General features: G+C 40.8%; 1 protein-coding gene across 1 annotated transcript; it reads right to left on the reverse strand.

Moving 5' to 3' along the window:
* Window positions 1–11,246: 11,246 nt before the first annotated feature.
* LOC121448498 (interferon alpha-12-like) lies at window positions 11,247–11,816 on the reverse strand. Its single transcript, XM_041652563.1, has one exon. It carries the CDS (start codon window positions 11,814–11,816, stop codon window positions 11,247–11,249), a length of 570 nt encoding a protein of 189 aa, XP_041508497.1.
* Between the last annotated feature and the right edge of the window lie 7,570 nt (window positions 11,817–19,386).

Genomic DNA, 19,386 nt, shown 5'->3' on the forward strand with positions numbered 1-19,386 from the left:
TCTGTACATTGTGGATGCTGCTAGTCCTCTGAGCTCAATGGTCTTGAACCTTCCCCTCTAGGTTCTCTGAAGATCATCATTTGTGCCTGTGTCTTAAATAGGGAAGAACACTACTTGCCATTTTCTGAAGCCCTCCCCTTACTTTCCAATTTTCTTTTCACTTTCTCTCATTCATTCTCTGCTTCTGTGTGGGCACTTTCCCTCAACCATTTTGGGTTTCATTATTGCTTCTTCTTCCTTCTTTCAATAAAGTCATTTAGTTCTTTTATGTATGAATAAAATTTCTTTAACTTTTACCAAACACATAACCTTTAATGTATGAAATGTCCTCATCTAATAAACTGTCCTCATCTAAAGAATGGAAAAAATTCATGTCAAAGTGTTCTTAAAAGCTATTGAATGGCTCATTTATCAACATTCTTGTACCACATACTTGAGAACCCAATTGTTTTCCAAACACTCATGTAAAACCAGACACAGAAACATATGCTTGCAACCCTGAAACTCAGGAGGAGACACATACATACTCTAGGAGGAGTCCCTACAGTTCCAAGCCATCCAATCTACAATGTTGAGTGCTAGTTTAAGTGAAAACCTGTCCCAGAAAACAAGGTAGGGAGTGAGTGAGTTAGGAACTGGACATTGATGTCTGGTGTCAATCTGCATGAACACACACATACAGAGGCAAACACACAAACTTGTGTATATCCTACAACCACACGCACACACAATAATGAACAAAGGTAAATTAAATTAATAAAATATAAAATAAGCCTGCTGTGGTGACTCATGTCTTTATTATTAACATTCAGGAGGCAGAGGAGGGTGGTTATCTGTATGAAAAGATAGTTTGCTCTATGTAGTCAGTTTCAGGACAGCTAGGGCTGTATAGAGAAACTCTGATGAAAAAATAATAATAAAAGGAAAGAAAAAGGAAAAAATAGAACTCAAGTATATTGAGAAGTTAAAGTTTTACATTAATTAAAATGTAAAGGTGAACACATTATGTATTAATATCTAAATCTCATTGATCAAAGATGAGAGGGCGCCAGCTCATGTAGCCTCTTAGGAGGCTAGAAGGACCATGGTTGGAGCAAGGGGTGACACCACAGGGAAAGGGGTCTGCAGGGCCCCTAATAGTTCCAGAACAACTAAGATGAAAAAAAGACAAGTCTTATATGAAGATGTTTTTAAAATGAAGCCTCACAAAACTGGAAGGAAAGATGGTGGAACAGACCCTCGCATGGACAATGATGATGTGTCTCAGCCAGCAGGCTACAGGCACAAAAACATTCCTGCTGACCCATAGGGCTGCTGGCACTGATGACAGGCAGATGTGTGGCTCTCTGGAGCTCCTGCACAAACAGGTCATTATGGAATGGAGCTGGCCCTAGCCTGTCAGCCCTAGACCCACAGACCAGCCCCCACGTGGAGGGATCATGGTAGTGGCCTGTCATGCCTGCCCTACTGGGAGACACATGGAGCAGGGCAGCTCTGCTGCCTGCAGCCCACAGGCACAACGGTTTTGCCTGGTGATAGAGTGATATGCATTGATATGTATAGAGCTCCTTGGGAAATACGTTATAACTGAATAGGGCCGGTCTGTGCTGTCAGCAGAAACCATGTGGAAGATCATGATCTGTGCTCCTGCGGAGTATAAAGGGCAAGGAAGCTAGTTTTTCCATAATACTGATGTCTGCAGACTCACAGTTGAGAAGGAAGGACATAGAAGGCTCCTGTGACCACTCTTCCCCTCATTTGCCCAAATTAACAGCCTAGACAGAAAGTAATTAAAGAGAACTCTTAAAAATTGTTGTGAGGATGCTGAAATGTAGCACTTCTAAGTTGATGACTTCTGGCAGATGTGCAGGTGGGAAAGGACTCAGCTTTTTTTTTAAGGGGCTGCCCACCAGGAGTTTGACCATGTTCCACTGAGAACATTAGCAACACACATGGGACTATTTTTAAAAATATTTTCTTTTCTGGCAGTGTGGGAATACCAAGGATAGAGGAACAGACCTGGGAGGACTGGGAAATGAGTGTGCTCAGTGTTGTGAAACTCCAAAATTATTAGTAAAAATACTATTTAAAAATATACAAAAATCTAACAAATATTACACATTAAAAAGTACTGGAAAAGCCGGGCGGTGGTGGCGCACGCCTTTAATCCCAGCACTCGGGAGGCAGAGGCAGGCGGATCTCTGTGAGTTTGAGGCCAGCCTGGTCTACAAGAGCTAGTTCCAGGACAGGAACCAAAAGCTACGGAGAAACCCTGTCTCGAAAAATCAAAAAAAAAAAAAAAACAAAAAACAAAAAGTACTGGAAATGCATTAAAAACATAAATAACATTTAAGCTCTGCCCTCTCTGCAGACAGCTGTTTCTTTAGATGAGCACTTTTAATTTTCACAAGCAACCCATGGCTTAATCGTGCACTTTCTATTCCTAAAGCGAATGTGCTTAAGGAGGAGCCAGAGTTTTTCAAAGTGAGCAAAGATTCATGGAAGCCTTTGAGATGACAGAGCAGTCAGAAGGAACGTTGCAAATGCTTCAGCTCTCATAGTGGATATGCTTTCTGCTTGGTTTTCAGAATCATAAACCCTAGAGGATTACTGCTCTTATCTCTAGTGTGTTCATGTGAAGGGCTTTTGTTTTCTGACTCACATTGCCGAAATCAGAGTGTCAAGGATCTCCAAACTGTAACATTAAAAAAAGAGTTTTATCCTTATTAAAACATTTTCCAGTTTTTCTTAATTTCATTTGTACTAGATAAGTATTAGTTGTTCTGGCAAACACTATTTTTTATGATTCACACTTAATCATCAAATATTTGACTGAAATAATTGGGTATGGGTGTACAAGATACACTGATGGCTGAGCATTTCATCACAATTATTCAGGAACCAAGCCTAAGGATGTTTATGTAGTATGATTATAGTGAGGAATTAGGTCCTCGCATCCTCATCTCCATTCAACTCAAAATTGTATGATACAGTCAGACAATTCTTCTAGATAATAAAAGCTTTATATCCTTCAACTGAATATAAACTTTCATTTAATTTTACTGTATTTTTGAGGTGTTCTTAATTCATTAGTGGGAATCAACCCTTCTGTCTCTTGTGCATCTAATGACACAATTAGATGCATCCGTTCCAAATTTCATGACAGTTAAGTATTTATTTAGTTATTTACTGATTTATCTACCTTTTGATCTTTTCTACTTTCCTAGAAAGCAATTGTCAGTCTTGGTTCTTAGCATGGAAATAAAAATGTGTTGTCAAATGTCATAAAAGCAAAAGAGAGGAAGTGACTCTTGCTGCCCAGACGGAAAACAAATGCAGTAATGTTATTATCATTTGATATAGCCCTCGGGGAAGTCCTAAAGTTGTGAAATAAGAACTGATAATACGAAAATGACTGCGTGTTCAAAAGTGACATAAGATTTAATGAAGTCTCAATAAAAGTTTAACAATGTTCCACTGAGAAACAGAATCATCTGTTCTCATATACACTCGGAAGCACAAAGTGCAGTGTTGGGTGCTCTAACACCTGATTGCATATACTACAGTGTGACAGTAATCAAAACAGAAGGACACTGTTAAAAAAGGAGATATGAGTATCAGTGCAATGGTTGGCCCAGAAATAAGTACACACAGCTACATCCACCTGAATCACCAACAGCACACATAGTGTGTGTGTGTGTGTGGGGGTCTCTTCTGTAACTGTGGCTGGGAGAATGAAGCTAGATCTCTATCTACCACTCAGTACAACAATCAAAGAAAAATGATGAAAGACCTTCATGTAAGTGCAGAAACTTTGAAGTCAATAAGACAGAAATAAACTTCTTTCTGCAGCAGACAGGATTTCATACTCATACTCACAACTAATCAAAGTACAGTGCATACATGAGTAGAGAGTGCTCACCCTGAAATGGAAGTCAATATCACACCTCCTTCCCTGACCAAGGTTCACTGCAGAAGAACTGGCATTATAAAGACAGGAGCTGCAGGAGATCCCTGCAAAGTATCTTCTGGACATGACAGGATCATTGTATTCATGAACTTAAGTCAACTCTGATTGTAAGCAAGAGATCTATGTCCACAAGACAAGCCAGTCTACCTCATGGGCTATTCCTCTACACTGTGTGAATATATCACTATGATTGGGTTAATAATGAATCTGATTGACCAATAGCTTGACAGGTAGAGGTTAGGCAGGATTTGCAAACAAAAAGAGAATGTAAGAAGAAGAAGGGAAATCTCGGGAGCCACAAACAGATGCAAAGGAAGCAGTAGATGAACTTGCCATACAGAGAAAAGGTACCAAGTCACATGGCAGAGCTTAGATAAGAAATGTGGGTTAACTTAAAATATAAGAGTTGGCTAAAATCAAGCCTGAGCTATGGGCCAAGTATTTATACTTAGCAATAAATCTCTGTGTGGTTATTTGGGAACTGACTGACAGGACAGAAAAGTCTGCCTGCATATGACACCCACAGTCAGGCAATGTAGAGCCATATGAGACCCGAGAAATCTTTTAAAAAGTTTCCAAACACACAAAAATGGAACTAAATGTGACTTCTTGATAACTGCCTTTGCTTGGATAGTCTCAATTCTAACAGCAAAGAGAGGCATGACTCCTTTAAGAAGTGGCTTCCTGGCTCAGTGCTAGAAGCTCTTTTAAGAGGTCCTGCTACCCAACACTTAAATGGGGTTTATGAGCACAGGCAGCATACCACTCAATGACAACAATGACCCAACAACTTTAAAGAGTTGGAACAGTAAATGTGACTCCCAGCAGTACCTCCACATAATGCTTGGTTCTCAGGGAACCAAGGGGTGGGGGTGAAGTCAGCGACCAATGTCATGTGCCAACACATATGCTAAACTGAGCCATGTGGATAACTAAAATAGCAGTTTAAGATTTGTTTTGTGTGATCAAAGACCAATACAGATGCTCAGTAAAGGCATATCCAGACCAGAAAGAAAGAAAAAAAGAAAGAAAGAAAGAAAGAAAGAAAGGAAGAAAGAAAGAAAGAAAGAAAGGAAGGAAGAAAGAAAAGCCAAACCTCTAAATGTGTTACAGCATGCTTAAAAATAGACTTGGGAAAGAAAAGAGGAAAGTTTTATATAGTCATAAATTAAAAATAGTTTAAAAATCATAAAGCCCTTAAAAATAATTAAAGTAAAATTAAAAAATATAGTAAGTTGTGTAAATATGGGAAATGCACAGAATCTGGAGATTATATATTATTGTGTTGTCTTTAAATTTTTTTGACTGCTGATAAAAAAGCTACTAAGAGACATTTGGTTTTGAAAGCTCCTGGACTAAATCAATCTATTTATTTTTAAAAAAATCTTAACTTCAAAATATAAGTCAAAAGGTATATTGCCTTGGGGGAGAGATTATGCTTTTATTTCCACAGGAAATGAGAGGCTATGAATTCATTCCAGGTTGATAAGGATCAGGTTCAATCCAGGAAGGCCCCCTGAAAATTCTAGCTACAGACATAAAGACATAAACCTAGAAAAGTACAAAACATATGATGTATATTTTACTTGCTCAAACATAAAATAAAAAAAATCTTTTGTTAACATGTGTACAGCATAGTCTGTACTTTTATTAATACAGACATGTATGTTGCCTTTGAAAGTTTATGCATTTTCAGAACAAGGGGATAAGACACCAATAAGAACAGGTGTCTCAGGTGATCCAGCATCTCAATATGCCTCTATTAAAGTCTCCTCAGAATTCTATATCCAGACAAGCTTCAAGGCTGCTGCTAATATGGTCCAGCCTCACAGAACCCTCAAACCAAGACTTAACCATTATCCTTATTTTTTCAAGTTTACCCCAAAGATGCCAGCACCCTCAGAAAACAGGAATCAGTCTAGAAAAAACAATGTCCACATTCCCAAAAGATGGATTGTGGATGTTTGCTATCATTTAAGGGAGTTTGGGGGTTGGTTACATGTTGTTATTGGCCATAGTCAAAATAAAATCTCAACAAAGGAATTATATTCAAAGATCTCTTTCTAAAGGATAAAATGGGGATTGATATAGAAATGATGAGATAAAAAGCATATCTTTGAAGCTGCATTAATCAAAAAACAGGTATTAATCTTAAAATATTTTACATTGGCATGGATTTTGATTTATTGATACAAATTTAAAATTAATTTTGTTATACTATATTCATTTTCTACTCATGTTTGGAGTATTGTGCTTATACAGTTCATTTGAAAATATAATGAATATTTAAAATACAGGTTAGTAGTTAGTAATCTATAATAACCAAACTTGTAGTCATATTAGGTATGTTTTCAAGGTTAAATAGATATACTCAGATAGACAGATGGTTTTCAAACATTTCAAAGACCTATATAATATAACATTTAATATGTTTAATAATGTAAGGCTACTCATGGCAGTGAGATACATCTGCTGCTGACAGCACCAATTTACTTCAGCTATTTATTTATTGGATTTTTGAGACAGAGTTTCTCTGTAGCTTTGGAGCCTGTCCTGGAACACCCTTTGTAGACCAGGCTTGCTTTGAGCTCACAGATATCTGCCTGTCTTTGTCTCCCGAGTGCTGGTATTAAAGACCAAGTTGCTTCAAAAGTAAATGATGGGTATCAAAGAAATTCCATATGGAGTTTGCTTTCTTAGTGGCAAAAGCTAATCATTTAGACAAAGAAACTGCCCTTCCCTCAACTGCTAAGAGTATAATGTTCAAATTGGACCAGGAGGATGCAAAAAAAAAAAGGTGACTGCCAAACTTTCCCAAGACAGGGTAGGACAGTACTTCAAAAATCCCTGCTTCTCAAAAATGTCTGTCAGATATGCTAGGTATATTGTCTAAGTTAGGGCTGATGTTGCTGTGCTGAAACACCAGGACCAAAGAGACTTGGGTAGGAAGGGGTTTACTTGTCTTCTACTTCCACATCGCAGTCCATCATCAAAGGACAGGAACATAAAATGGGCAAAAACTGTGCTTCTGTAATGTTCCAATATGGCAGAAGAACTTCAGGTGACTGTCCAGGCAGCCAGATGTCCTTGTCATTAGGTAACATTACATCTTTCTGGGGTTTTTGATAGAATTAAAGACTAAATAATTAGACCTAAAACTCTTTTTAGTAATGCTAAAAAGGTAAATTAAGTATAAAACTTTGGACTCATAAATATATAAAAAGATAGAATTTTCTCTAAATTTGCCAAATACAAAGGTACTGATGATATTTTAACTGTAATTCTTGCTTGGTAACTCTTTTTTGTTGTATGTAATTTTACTATGTTACTGTTAAAACCTTCCTTTTTAATTAGACAAAAGGGGAAAATGTGGAATATTCCTTTACACTGTGTGAATATATGTCACTATGATTGGGATAATAATGAAGTTGACTATCCAATAACTGGGCAGATAGAGGTTAGGTGGACTTCTAGACAAAAAGAAAGCATGAAGAATAAAAAGGGGGAGTCTCATGAATCACATGGAGGTACAGAAGAAGCAGGAGATGAACTTGCCATACTGAGAAAAGATACTAAGCCATGTGGCAGAGTGTAGATCATAAATATGGGTTATTTTTAAAATATATGAGTTAGCTACTAACAAATCTGAGCTATTGGCTGAGCATTTATAATTAATGATCAGTCTTTGTGTGGTTATTTGTGAACTGGTTGACGGGGCAGAAAAGTCTGCTTATTATACATTCCAGAATGGACAGGGAAGGAGCTCACAATGCCCCACCCCAATCTAAAATACCACCGGCAGTTGATGACCACTTTGGAAGAGCCAGTTTAGTTCAGTGGTTTGGTCTGTGGTTGATGACTTGTTCTTTAGTGGATATTATTCTATGCCTATGCAAATATGGGAAGCGCTAATTGGTCTGGATGTATTATGTGGAATATTTGTTTAATGATGAAAAGATATGTTGCATTTGCTTAACTCTGTAAATCTGTGTTATTTTGCAGCTCTTAAACCTGATTGGTATAATAAAGATATGAATTCCCAATAACTAGGCAGGAGAAAGAAACAGATGGGGCTGCCAGGCAGAGAGAATAAATAGAAGGAGAAATTTAGATTCAAGAGGAGAACAAAGAGCTAGAAGTAAGAAAAGGAGGAGAGAAGGGTTCCAGGGCCAGTCACCCAGCCACACAGCCAGTCACAGAGTAAGAAGGGACGAAAGACACATAGAAAAAAGGAAGGAAAAAAGTACAGAGGCAAAACATAGAAGAAAAGAAACAGGTTTATTTATGTTAGAAAAGCTGGTTAGAAGCAAGCTAAGCAAAGGCCAGGCAATCATAAGTAAGAATAACTCTCCGTGTATTTATTTATTTGGGAGCTGGGTGACAGATCCCCAAAAGTTAAAACAAAAATCATATGGATGTGCTGTAATCAAAGGAAAACAAAGAAAAGCAAGAAGAAAGAAGAGATGAAGTTGAAGAATATTGTAGGGAGGTCTAGGAAGATTTCAAGGCAGGGAGAATATAGTAGATATAATGTACATACATTGCATTATTCATATAAGAAATTGCCAGACAATAGATAGAAATTGTAAAAATTGTACCAAGTCACAATTTAATAAGGGAAAGATTTTCCCACTTACTATTGTACAACATAGGCTACACAGAATACTACTCTACTAAATATTTAAAAACCACTAGAGGAAAAGATTTTAGGACTTTTGTCCACAACAGAGTTGTAACAAAAAGATGGCTGGGTCTGCTTATATTTAAGAAGCTTGCAGTTTAAACATTGTCCAAATTAGGGTTGTGATTGTTGTGATGAAACACCAGGACCAAGGAAACTTGGGTAGGAAAGGGTTTACTTGTCTTATACTTCCACATCACAGTCCACCATCAAAGGATAAGAACACAAACGAGGCAAGGACTGGAAAGTAGAGTTGATACAGAGGCCATGAAGGAGTTCTGCTTCCTGGCTTGCTCCTCAGGGCTTGCTCAGCCTGCTTATGTATCCAGGACCAGCAGTTCAGGGATGGTTCCACACACTATATCAGTTACTAATTGATGTCCCCACAGGCTTACCTACAACCACAGCATGTGAAAGAATTTCCTTAATTGAGGTTCCCTCTTCTCAAATGACTTTAGCTTTGGTCACACTGACACAAAATGAGTCAACACAACTGACCCCTGCCAACTTGACATAGAAACGCATAACTGTTATGGCCCAACTGTTCCTTTTCTTATTCATCCCCACAATCGCACATTAATATAAACGTCACAATAAATAATATTCTAAGTTTTAAAGGTATCACAGTATCAAGCATTCAAACACTTAAAACTTTAAAGTCTCTTTAAAATATCCAGACTCCAGGACAGGAAAGAAGCTCAAAGGTTAAGAGCACAGACTCCTCTTGCAGAGAGCCTGGGTTTAATTTTCAGGACCCACAAGGTGGCTCACAGCAGCATATAACTACTTTTCCATAGGATCTGATGCTCCCTTCTGACCTCCACTGGGACCAAGCATACATGTGACAAAGAGACATAAATAAGATAAAAAATTAATGTAGATATAAATTTTTTTAAAATACCCAAGCTCTCTTTTAAAAGCCCAACTGTGGGCTCCTATAAAAAAGATTGAAAATAAATTAAACTTGTTCTTACTTCAAGAGGGAAGAAGAACACAGATCACTTTCCCAGATTCACCCTCTGTAGCACACACAACTTGACCCCTAAGCTCAGGTCAGCTCCAGTTCACATGTTCGCTCTCCTTGTGACTTCCCAAGGGACTTTCCAAAACCTTGGACTGTCCTGCTGAAATGGGGCTGCACTTCACCAGTAGCCTCTCTGGGCTCTTCTCAGGAACTCTAACCCTGCCACAGAGTGCCGACCCTCAGATGCTCTCCAGGACTCCTTCGCGCCTTCAGAACCTCACCAGCTGGATGATTGGTGCATTACCAGGTTCCACTGCCAGGTTGAGGTGCAACATTGACAGCCTCAGGTACATGGCTTGCATGACCCAACTCTGAGGAAACCTCTCCCGCATGATTCCAACTCAATGACGCTGGTCTTTTCTTAATCTCCCCTGATGCCGCGGCTCCTTCTCCCCAACATCAAATGTCCCAGTGAAACAGATGCTTCCCTTTTAGTGGTTCTGGTATCTTGTTAATCACATTCAGGCTATCGACCAAGAACTGAAGTCTTAACCGAAAAGAGCAAATGACTCTGACATAGTTATCAACAGACTCTCAAACTAGCCTTTGAAATTTTTACACTGGGACTATTGTCTGCATTGCTCTCAACATTCTTATTTTCCAGGAACCCCTGGAACAGATCAACAAGCTATGACCACTCATTGGCTTTTCTAGCCCAATGTTTCAAAATCTTTCCACAGTCCTCCCCAAAGTACTTGATCAAATCAGTCACAGAAATGCCCCACAATCATGGTACAACTTTCTGTCTTAGTTAAGGTTACTATTGTTTTGATGAAACACCATGACCAAAGCAACTGGGAGGGGAAAGGGTGTTTTGGCCTACATTTCCGCATCACTATTCATCACCAAAGGAGGAGGTCAGAACAAAAAATCAAATGGGACAGGAACTGAGAGCAGGCACTGATGCAGAAGCCATGGAAGGGTGCTGATTTCTGACTTGTTCATCATGGATTGTTCAGTCTGCTTTTCTGTAAAGCTAGAACCATCAGTTTAGGCATGCCACCTCCCCAAATGGGTCAGGAACTGTCGCTGAAGTATTAATTAAGAAAAAAGCCCTACAGGCATGCCTGCATACCCATTGCATGGAGGTATTTCTTTTTGAGGTCCCCTCCTTTCAGATGACTTTAGCTTGGATCTAGTAGACATAAAACTAACCAACACACAATGCACCCTATGAATGTATGGAGTTGTTATTCTTTAATAAGTCATTTTAATGAAATTTATAGTATTGAAAGTATATGAGAATGGACAGACCAAAAATTAATATAACATTTAATGACATAGAAAAATAAATTTATCTCATATAAGAAAAATTTTATATCAAGGAATATGTAAATTTTACATATATTATAACTTAAATTTTATAGTTAAATAAATAAATATTTATATAAATACAAATAACTGGACAAATCTAGAAGCTAATGTCTCTACAATATACACAGTCTGGTTCATAACTGATGAAACATCCAGGAAAGTTCACTGAACGGTGTCAAAATGTTGAGAAAGAAGAATTGGTGAAGTGAGGTTCAGTGTCCAAGTCCAGGAGAGTCTTTTCCACTTTGGCTCAGGACTTACTTCTCCTCACTCAGTCTTGCCAACAACTTGGCTGAGGAAGACAGGGCTCTCCAGACTTCTGCTCTGACCACCTCCCGGGCACAGGGGCTGTGTTTCTTCTCTCTCAGGTAGACAGTGATACTGTGGAAGTATTTCCTCACAGCAACCAGAGAGTCTTCTTGGCTCAGGGGAGGTTCCTGCACCCCCACCTGCTGCATCAGACAGGTCTGCAGGTCCTTGAGCTGCTGGTGGAGGCCAGTGCAGAATGTGTCTAGGAGGGTTGTCTCCCAAGCAGCAGATGAGTCCTTTGAGCTGAAGAGGATGAGGACCTGCTGGGTCAGTTCCTGCAGGACAGGGATGGCTTGAGCCTTCTGGATCTGCTGGGCATTCACCTTCTCCAGAGGAAATGCAAAGTCCTTTCTGTCCTTGAGGCAGGAGAGAGGGGAGAGTCTCCTCATTTGTGCCAGGAGTGTCAAGATGTCCTTGTTCCTGAGGTGATGAGTCTGGGGCAGGTCACATCCCAGAGAGCAGGTTGACCAGTAGCTCATCATCACCAGGACCAGCAGGAAAGCACAGGGCCTGACCATTTTGGATGTTGCAGATGCCGCTGGTCCTCAGTATTGTGTAGTCCTGAACCTTCCCCTCTAGGTTCTCTGAAGATCATCATTTGTGCATGTGTCTTAAATACAGAAATACACTAGCTTCCATTTTCTGAAGCCCTCCCCTTACTTCCCAATTTTATTTTCACTTTCTCCCATTCATTTTCTGCTGGTGTTTGGGAATTTTTCTTTACCATTTTTTGTTTTCATTATTGTGTTACCTTTCCCTGATTCCCTCAACAAAACCATTTTAGTTGTTTTCTATATAAATTTCTTTTCCTTTTACAGTACACACATAACCTCAAATGTATGAAATTGATGATCTAATGTAAAGAATGAAAAAATCCATGTGTACATAGAAGGTATTGAATGGCTCAGCCACCCACACCCTAGGAGTACATGCTTGAGGACCTGATTGGTTTCCTAGTACTGATGCAAAAAAATAATGATAGTAAGCACATGCTTGTCATCCTGACACTTTGGAAGGGACACAACCATGTCCCTAGAGTGCCAAGACCATCCAATCTACCTGCAGGGTCTCATTCTAGCTTAAGTGAGAGGACCTGTCCCAGAACACAAGGCATGGAGTGAGTGAGTTAGGAACTGGACATTGACATCTTACATCAATCTGCATGAGCACACACTCAAATGCAAACACACAAATATGTGTATATCCTACAACCACACACATACACAATAATGAATAATAGTAAATTAAATGAAGAAAATACAAGTTGAGACAAATGTGCTTGATCAAGTTTTTATTATTCACATTTGGGAGGCAGAGGAAGGGCGTTACTTATGTAGGAAGATAAATTAATTATATTAGAAGATAAGTTTCAGGACAGCCTGAGCTCCATAGAGAAACTCTGATTAAAAATAATAATAATAATAATAAAGAAAATGGAACTCAAGTATATTTAGAAGTTAAAGTTTTATACCTTTATTGAAATGTAAAGGAGAATTATTATATAATAATATCTAAATCTCATTGACCAAAGATGGCAGGAACTGCCAGCACATGTTGCCGAACTCTGTGGAGGCTCAGAGACCCATGGATGTTCAGCGGGGTGACACCACAGGGAAAAGGGGTCTGCAGGGCCCACAATAGCTCCAGAACATCTAAGAAGAAAATAAGACAGGGATCATGTGAAGATGATTTTAAAATGTGGCCTTACAAATTTGAAAGGAAGATGGTAGAACAGAGCCACATCTGAGCCGGCAGGCAATAGGCACAAAGATCATTCCTGGTGAGCCATAGGGCTGCTGGCATCAATGACAGGGAGATGGGCAGTTCTCTTGAGCTCCTGAAGAACATTTGCTGATAGGGTCTTTCCTAGGCCAACTGACCAGCCCCTAGGCATGGAACTACTGTGTCTGCGGCCAGTCTTGCTTGCCCTGCTGGGAAACAGAGGGAGCAGGGCAGCAGTGCTACCTGCAGCCTACAGTCACAGTGGTCTTGCCTGAAGACACAGAGGTGTGCAATAACCTAGGGCTCCCATGGAAAGAGGTCATAACTGAATAGGATCATTCCTAGACCAGCACACCAGAGCTCAGCATGGATCTGCTGCAGCCAAGGCTGGGACTTCTTACCTTACTAGGAGACAGAGAGTAAGGGAGGTTGCAGTGCTGTCTGTAGGCTACAAGCACAAAGATCGAGCCTGGCACGACTTGGGCTGGCAGACATAGAGGGTAGGGAGGTGTGCTGCAGCCAGGAGTTAGCACAGAACCTGCTTGCAGGATGCCTGGCATAGCTGCAATATCAACCTGACTCTGGACAACAGCAGGATGTCTGATGGCAATGGTCTTGTACTTATGTTGCTTCAGAATCCAAAACCAAATCAGATCAGTGACTTGTTGCAATGAATATTTGCATGCAAACCTGTCTGGGCTGAATATATGCACATAATGTGACACATTGCAGTTTCCAGTGCTGCAGTGAGGAAGGCATGGTCAATGGATGCTTGGGAAAGGTAGAAGAAGGGAATGGTGAGCGAGTGAGTGATGGAGAGAGGCAGAGCGAGAGCCTCTGTGTCTGTGACAGGTTGTGACAGGTTTCATAGAAGGCTGTGGTGTATGGGGATCATGTGGATTCTAAGCAGGGACAACAAGGTGGTGTGCAAGAGACTGGAGCTTCCATTCCATCTCTTCCTCGAAACAGACTGCCCAGCAACAAGATCACCCTGGTGTTGAGCAATGACATGATATTCAAGATAAAGAGTGCTCATCTTCTGGATTAGACATTCTCAAAAGATCTCTATGGTCCATGCTGCCCTGGTGGCCACTTTGTTATCTGTGGTCCACAGCCCCAGGTCATGCTGAATCTGGACGTTCATGAGGATGTCATGCAGGCAGGAGTCAATTTGACATCCTTGGCTTAAGTTACCACCGAAGGCCATGCAGAAGTCCTTGATCAGTGCTGCAGCCTGAAGCCATATTGATGTCTCTAGACCATGTTGACACTGGGAGCCATACATCAGTGAGAGACCTGTGCTGTCACCTGAGGCCATACTGACAGCCAGGTCCATGCTGCTGCCAAGGGCCTTGTATTGTCTGTGGTCCTACTGTCACTGAGGTCTGTATCCATGGCACGTTTTACCACCAGCAGCTATGCAGACGTCTATGGTCTGGGTTGCAGCCTTTATCCATGTTGGTGTCTTCATGCTGTGTTGTCACCAAATCTCATGTTGATATGAGTGACCTCCTCTGCCACCTAAGGCTATATTGATGCCCTTGGCATGTGCTGCTGATGTGGGGTTCCCCTCTGTATTCTATGAATACCATTGGTTCATAAAGAAGCTGCTTTGGGGGTATTGCAGTGCAGAATAGGGCAAGGTGGAAATTCCAAGCGGATAGAGGAGAAGAGAGTAGGTGGAGTTGAGGAGAAGCCATGTAGCTGCCACAGGAGACAGATGCCGGATGCTGGACGGAACCTTACCAGTAGGCCCCAGCCATGTGGCAGTATACAGATTAATATAAATGGGTTAATTTAAAATATAAGAACCAGCCAATAGGAAGCTTGAGCTAATAGGCCAAGCAGTGTTGTAATAATACAGTTTCTTTGTGATTATTTCGGGAAGACGAACAAGCAGTCTCCGGAAACATGCTGCCGTCAAGGGCTGTGATGAAGTCTGTGAGCCCTCAACACAGACCAGAATTGATATCCCTGGTCTGTATTGGCACTGGAGACCATGTTGAGGCCTATTGCATGTGCTGATCCTGGAGACCATGTGGATGTATATGGTCAATACTATCACCACGAACTGTGTGTAAGTTCATGACCTGTGCCCTGATGACTATAAAGGGCAAAAAAGCTACTTTTGCCATAGTATTGATGACTGCAGAGTCACAGTTGAGGTGGAGGGACACAGAAGGCATCTGTGACAACCCCTACACCCAATTCCCCTCTCAGGAAAAGTAACAGCCTAGACAGAAAGCCACTGAAGAGAACTCTTAAAAATTGTCCTTAAGGATGCCGACATGTAAATCTTCAAAATTAATGGCTTCTGGCAGAGGTGCAGGTGGGGAAGGACTCAGCTTTCTTTATAAAGGGTTGCCTACAGGGAGATTCATCATGCTCCAATGAGTACATGAGCAACACAAAGATTTGTGGGTTTTGTTCTTTTTTTACTTCTTCTTTTTCTTCAGTAGTGGGGGAAATTCCAAGGACAGAGGAGCAGACCTGGAAGGACTGAGAAATGAGTGCTTGGGGTTAATGTTGTGAAACTCCCAAATAATCAATAAAATATTATATATATATATGTATATAAATCTAACAGATACCGTACATTAAAAAGTACTGGAAATACATAAAAACATAAATAACATTTAAGCTCTGCCCTCTCTGCAGACAGTTTTTCCTTTAGATGAGCACATTTAACTTTCACAAGCATCCCATGGTTCAATTACGTGCTTTCTATTCCTGAAGAAAATGTGGATAAGGAGGAGCCAGAGTTTTGCAAAGTGACCAAAGATTCATAGAAGTCTTTGAGATGACAGAGCAGTCATAAAGAATATTGCAAATGCATTCATTTTTGAAACCTTTCTTTGTAGTTTTTCTTCCTTTTTCTTTTTGTTTTCCTCCTCTTTTTTTTTTTTTTTTGTGGGGAGTGGTTCATTTGTGTGCTTTCTCTGTGGCCTGAAAACACAAATAAAATGTCAATTTTCCCAGTAAACCTCAGATATATCAAATGTCTTAGTTAGGATTTCTATTACTGTGAAGAGACACCATGACCACTATAACTCTTACGAAGAAAACAATTGATTGGGGTGGTTTGCTCACAGTTTAAGAGGTTCTGTTCATAATTACCGTGACAGGGAGCATGGCGGTATGCAGGCATATGTGGTGATGGAGAAGGATCTGAGAGTCTCACATCCTGCAGGTGACAAGAGATCACCTGGGACACTGGGTGGTATCCTGAGCATAGGGTCCTCAAAGCCTGCCCCAGAGTGGCACACTTCCTCCAACAATGCCACACTCACTCCAGCAAAGCCACACCCCTAATAGTGTCACTCCCTATGAGATTATGGGGGAGGGGAGCAATTGCATTCAAACTACCACACCAAATATAAATAGAAAATATCATTCCAATGAGAAAGATCTGTGTCAGAACATCAAAGTGCATACGTACGTGTAAGCATACACAGACTCACCAGACTTGTTTCACATCCAAATACTGCTCTTTTGGGAACAAGTTCTTAGCATTAGTCTTCACCCGACAGTTTCCCTTGCTTCTTTTAAATGGGAAATGATGCTCTCTCTGCTCTCTGAGTTTCCTTTACTGTGTAGAGACTGGGCAGAGCCTCACAGCACAGAGGATCTTCAGTCCCCACAGGCTTATATGTTTGAGATCTTTGTTCCACTTTGTGTATCTGTTTGGAAAGAGTTTGAGGGTGTGGACTTGTTGGAGGAGGTGTGTCGTTGGGGATGGGCTTTGAAGCTTCAGTTGCCCAGTCAGGACCAATCTCTTGGGGTCACCTGCTATCTGAAGATCAGGATGTAAGCTTTCCAGTTATGGCTCCAGCGCCATGCCTGTCTTCTTCCCACCGTAATGGTCACAGACTCTACGATCTTCTGGAATAGTGAGGTCCAAATTAGATGCTTTCTTTTAATAAAAGTTGTCTTGTTCATGGTGTCTCCTCACAACAATGGAATACTAGCACACGAACGAGTGAAAAATTATGACTATCAATCTCTCAGTTTACTTTTGAAAGCCTGAGTATGGATTTGGATTTCCTTTTTAGAAAAAAAAAATTCTAATAGAAAGCAAAGGTTAATACATTTGGTAGATTTTCACATAAAGTGAATATACGATTCATGAAATATGTAAATATTATAAATACAATAAGAAAAGCAAATTAAAATCATATATTAACATTAATATCAATAACTGTTGTGAATTAAGAGCTGATTACTTGAGATTAAATATTTTTAGTATATTTTGTTTAATCATAATGGTAAAATAGCAGCTGAATTGATTTTAAAATTGCTTTTTAAAACTGTGATAAGCATCTTTTTAAATAACCAAGGTAAGCCCTAGTGGCATTCACCACTAACCTCAGCTCTTAGGAGTTGGAGACAAGAGGATGGGGAGCTGAGGTCCAGTCTCAGCTTTAGAGCATCTTCCAGAAGAACCTGGGCTGTACGATTCCCTGTGATGACAGAAGTGGGCTCGGGAGAGACAAAAAAGGAAGAGGAAATGAAGGGAAGGGAAGAAGGAAGGAAATGCCCAAAGAAACAAGTGTCAGTGTGAGATATCAAACTAGTCCAGGAGAATCATCTCAAGGCATCTTCCCGTGACCCCTCTGTTTGAGTGTTTATTACATCTTGTTTTGTCTTTAAATAGTCTACATCTTGGCTGTAATTGTGAGATTTTCATAATGAAACAGATAAGGAGGTCCCACCTCTTCACAGTGGGGTATATTTTCCTTTGGGGTTAAGGATTAGATGAAACTTCACTAACAAAAATAAATATTCATTTCACACTAGATATTTGGTGCAAGCGCTCCTTCGTGCTCTTTCCTGTTAAGTAGACTGAAGCTGACAGACATCACTTGGCTACTTGATTGACAGCTATCAAACCCAGGCACCCACGACATGGGTAGGTGTCAGATAGCAGAACAGAATGAGTCCCCTTGTGTCTATGTGTAGCTTTTACTGGTTAATGAAAAAAGAAGCTGTTTCGGCCAGTGGCTTAGCAGAACAGAGTTAGGCAGGGAAGGCAGAGTCATGAGAAACCACGTAGCCCTGCTGGGAGACATACACCAGAACTTTACCCAGTAATCCACAGCCTTGTAGCAAAACACAGATCAATGGAGATGGGTTAGTTTAGGATAAGAGTTAACCAGAAATATGCTTAAGCTATTGGCCAACCAGTATTGTAAATAATATAGTTTCTGTGTGGTTATTTCGGGGTTGAGCAGCAAGGAACAAACAAGCGGCCTCCTTGCAACAGGAATGAGAGCCACTGCTATTGACCCCATGGTCCTGAAATAACCAGGATGTTATTGATATTGCTGTCACTCCTGAAGCTCCATCAGGGTGGCCCAAGCACAGACTCTGCCTAGACATTTTCCAGGAATGGCAGAAGCTGTCAATCAAGCAGCTGCTTCTTCAGCAATTCCTCCAGTAGTTCTCAAGACAATCACCATTTTAAAGCATCTGGAAGATAGCCACTCTGCTTCACCTGTGCCCTGGATTGCTCTGCCTACAGCTGCTCCAGATAACCAGGCCTGCTTGCCGGGGTCTTCATTCAGGACGAGGACCGCTCCCATTGGCTGGTGTATTACATGGCTGGCTGGCTACACAGGCAGCACTCCCTAGTCTCATGGGAGCAACAGGGAGACCTTTTTTTCTGTGTACTGACACCCCTTCCCAGCCCTCTCCTGCAGCTCTGCACCATGCCTGCCTGAATGCCGCCATGCTCCCCGCCATGACGGACTGAACCTCTAAACTGTAACCGAGCCCCCTCAACTAAATGTTTTCTTTATAAGTGTTGCCATGGTCAGGGTGTCTCCTCAGAGAAATAAAAAACCCTGAGACAAGTCACAAGAGCAGGGCTCTGTCAATTTACTACATCTCTATGACCCCAGTAACATCCTTGATGTTGCAAGATGAATTTTGGAGCATGCCAATCAGTAAGGGCAGAAACTTGGTCACAGTCAGTGTCATTACTGACCCTGGTAAGCCTCGGTTGCTTGCAGCATTGTCACCTTACAGCCCCACCCACGAGCATCCGGGTGCCTGGCCTGCCCTCTGTACTCCCTTTGTTAGCGGACCACTGACACCTCTAGGGATGCAGAGGCTCAGCTGTACTGTAGGACTTGTGGGAACTGGCCTGGCACACTCGGGATCCCTTCTTCAGCTTTCTTCTGGTATTTGGATCCTCACATTTGGGTCTCCAACACTTCTTGTCTCTAGCAAATTGTTGTCTCTGGCAGGTGAGTGAGAATATGGTCATAGGTATTTTCAAGAAAATGTAAGAGAACAGAGCCAAATCCCAGAACTTTAATGCCCCAAATTATAATTAAAAACAACAAGAACAACAAATATAAACTA

This window comes from Microtus oregoni, unplaced genomic scaffold, assembly GCF_018167655.1.
Source record: "Microtus oregoni isolate MIOR12 unplaced genomic scaffold, Mior012 000005F_ref0000423, whole genome shotgun sequence".
Lineage (NCBI taxonomy): Eukaryota > Metazoa > Chordata > Mammalia > Rodentia > Cricetidae > Microtus > Microtus oregoni.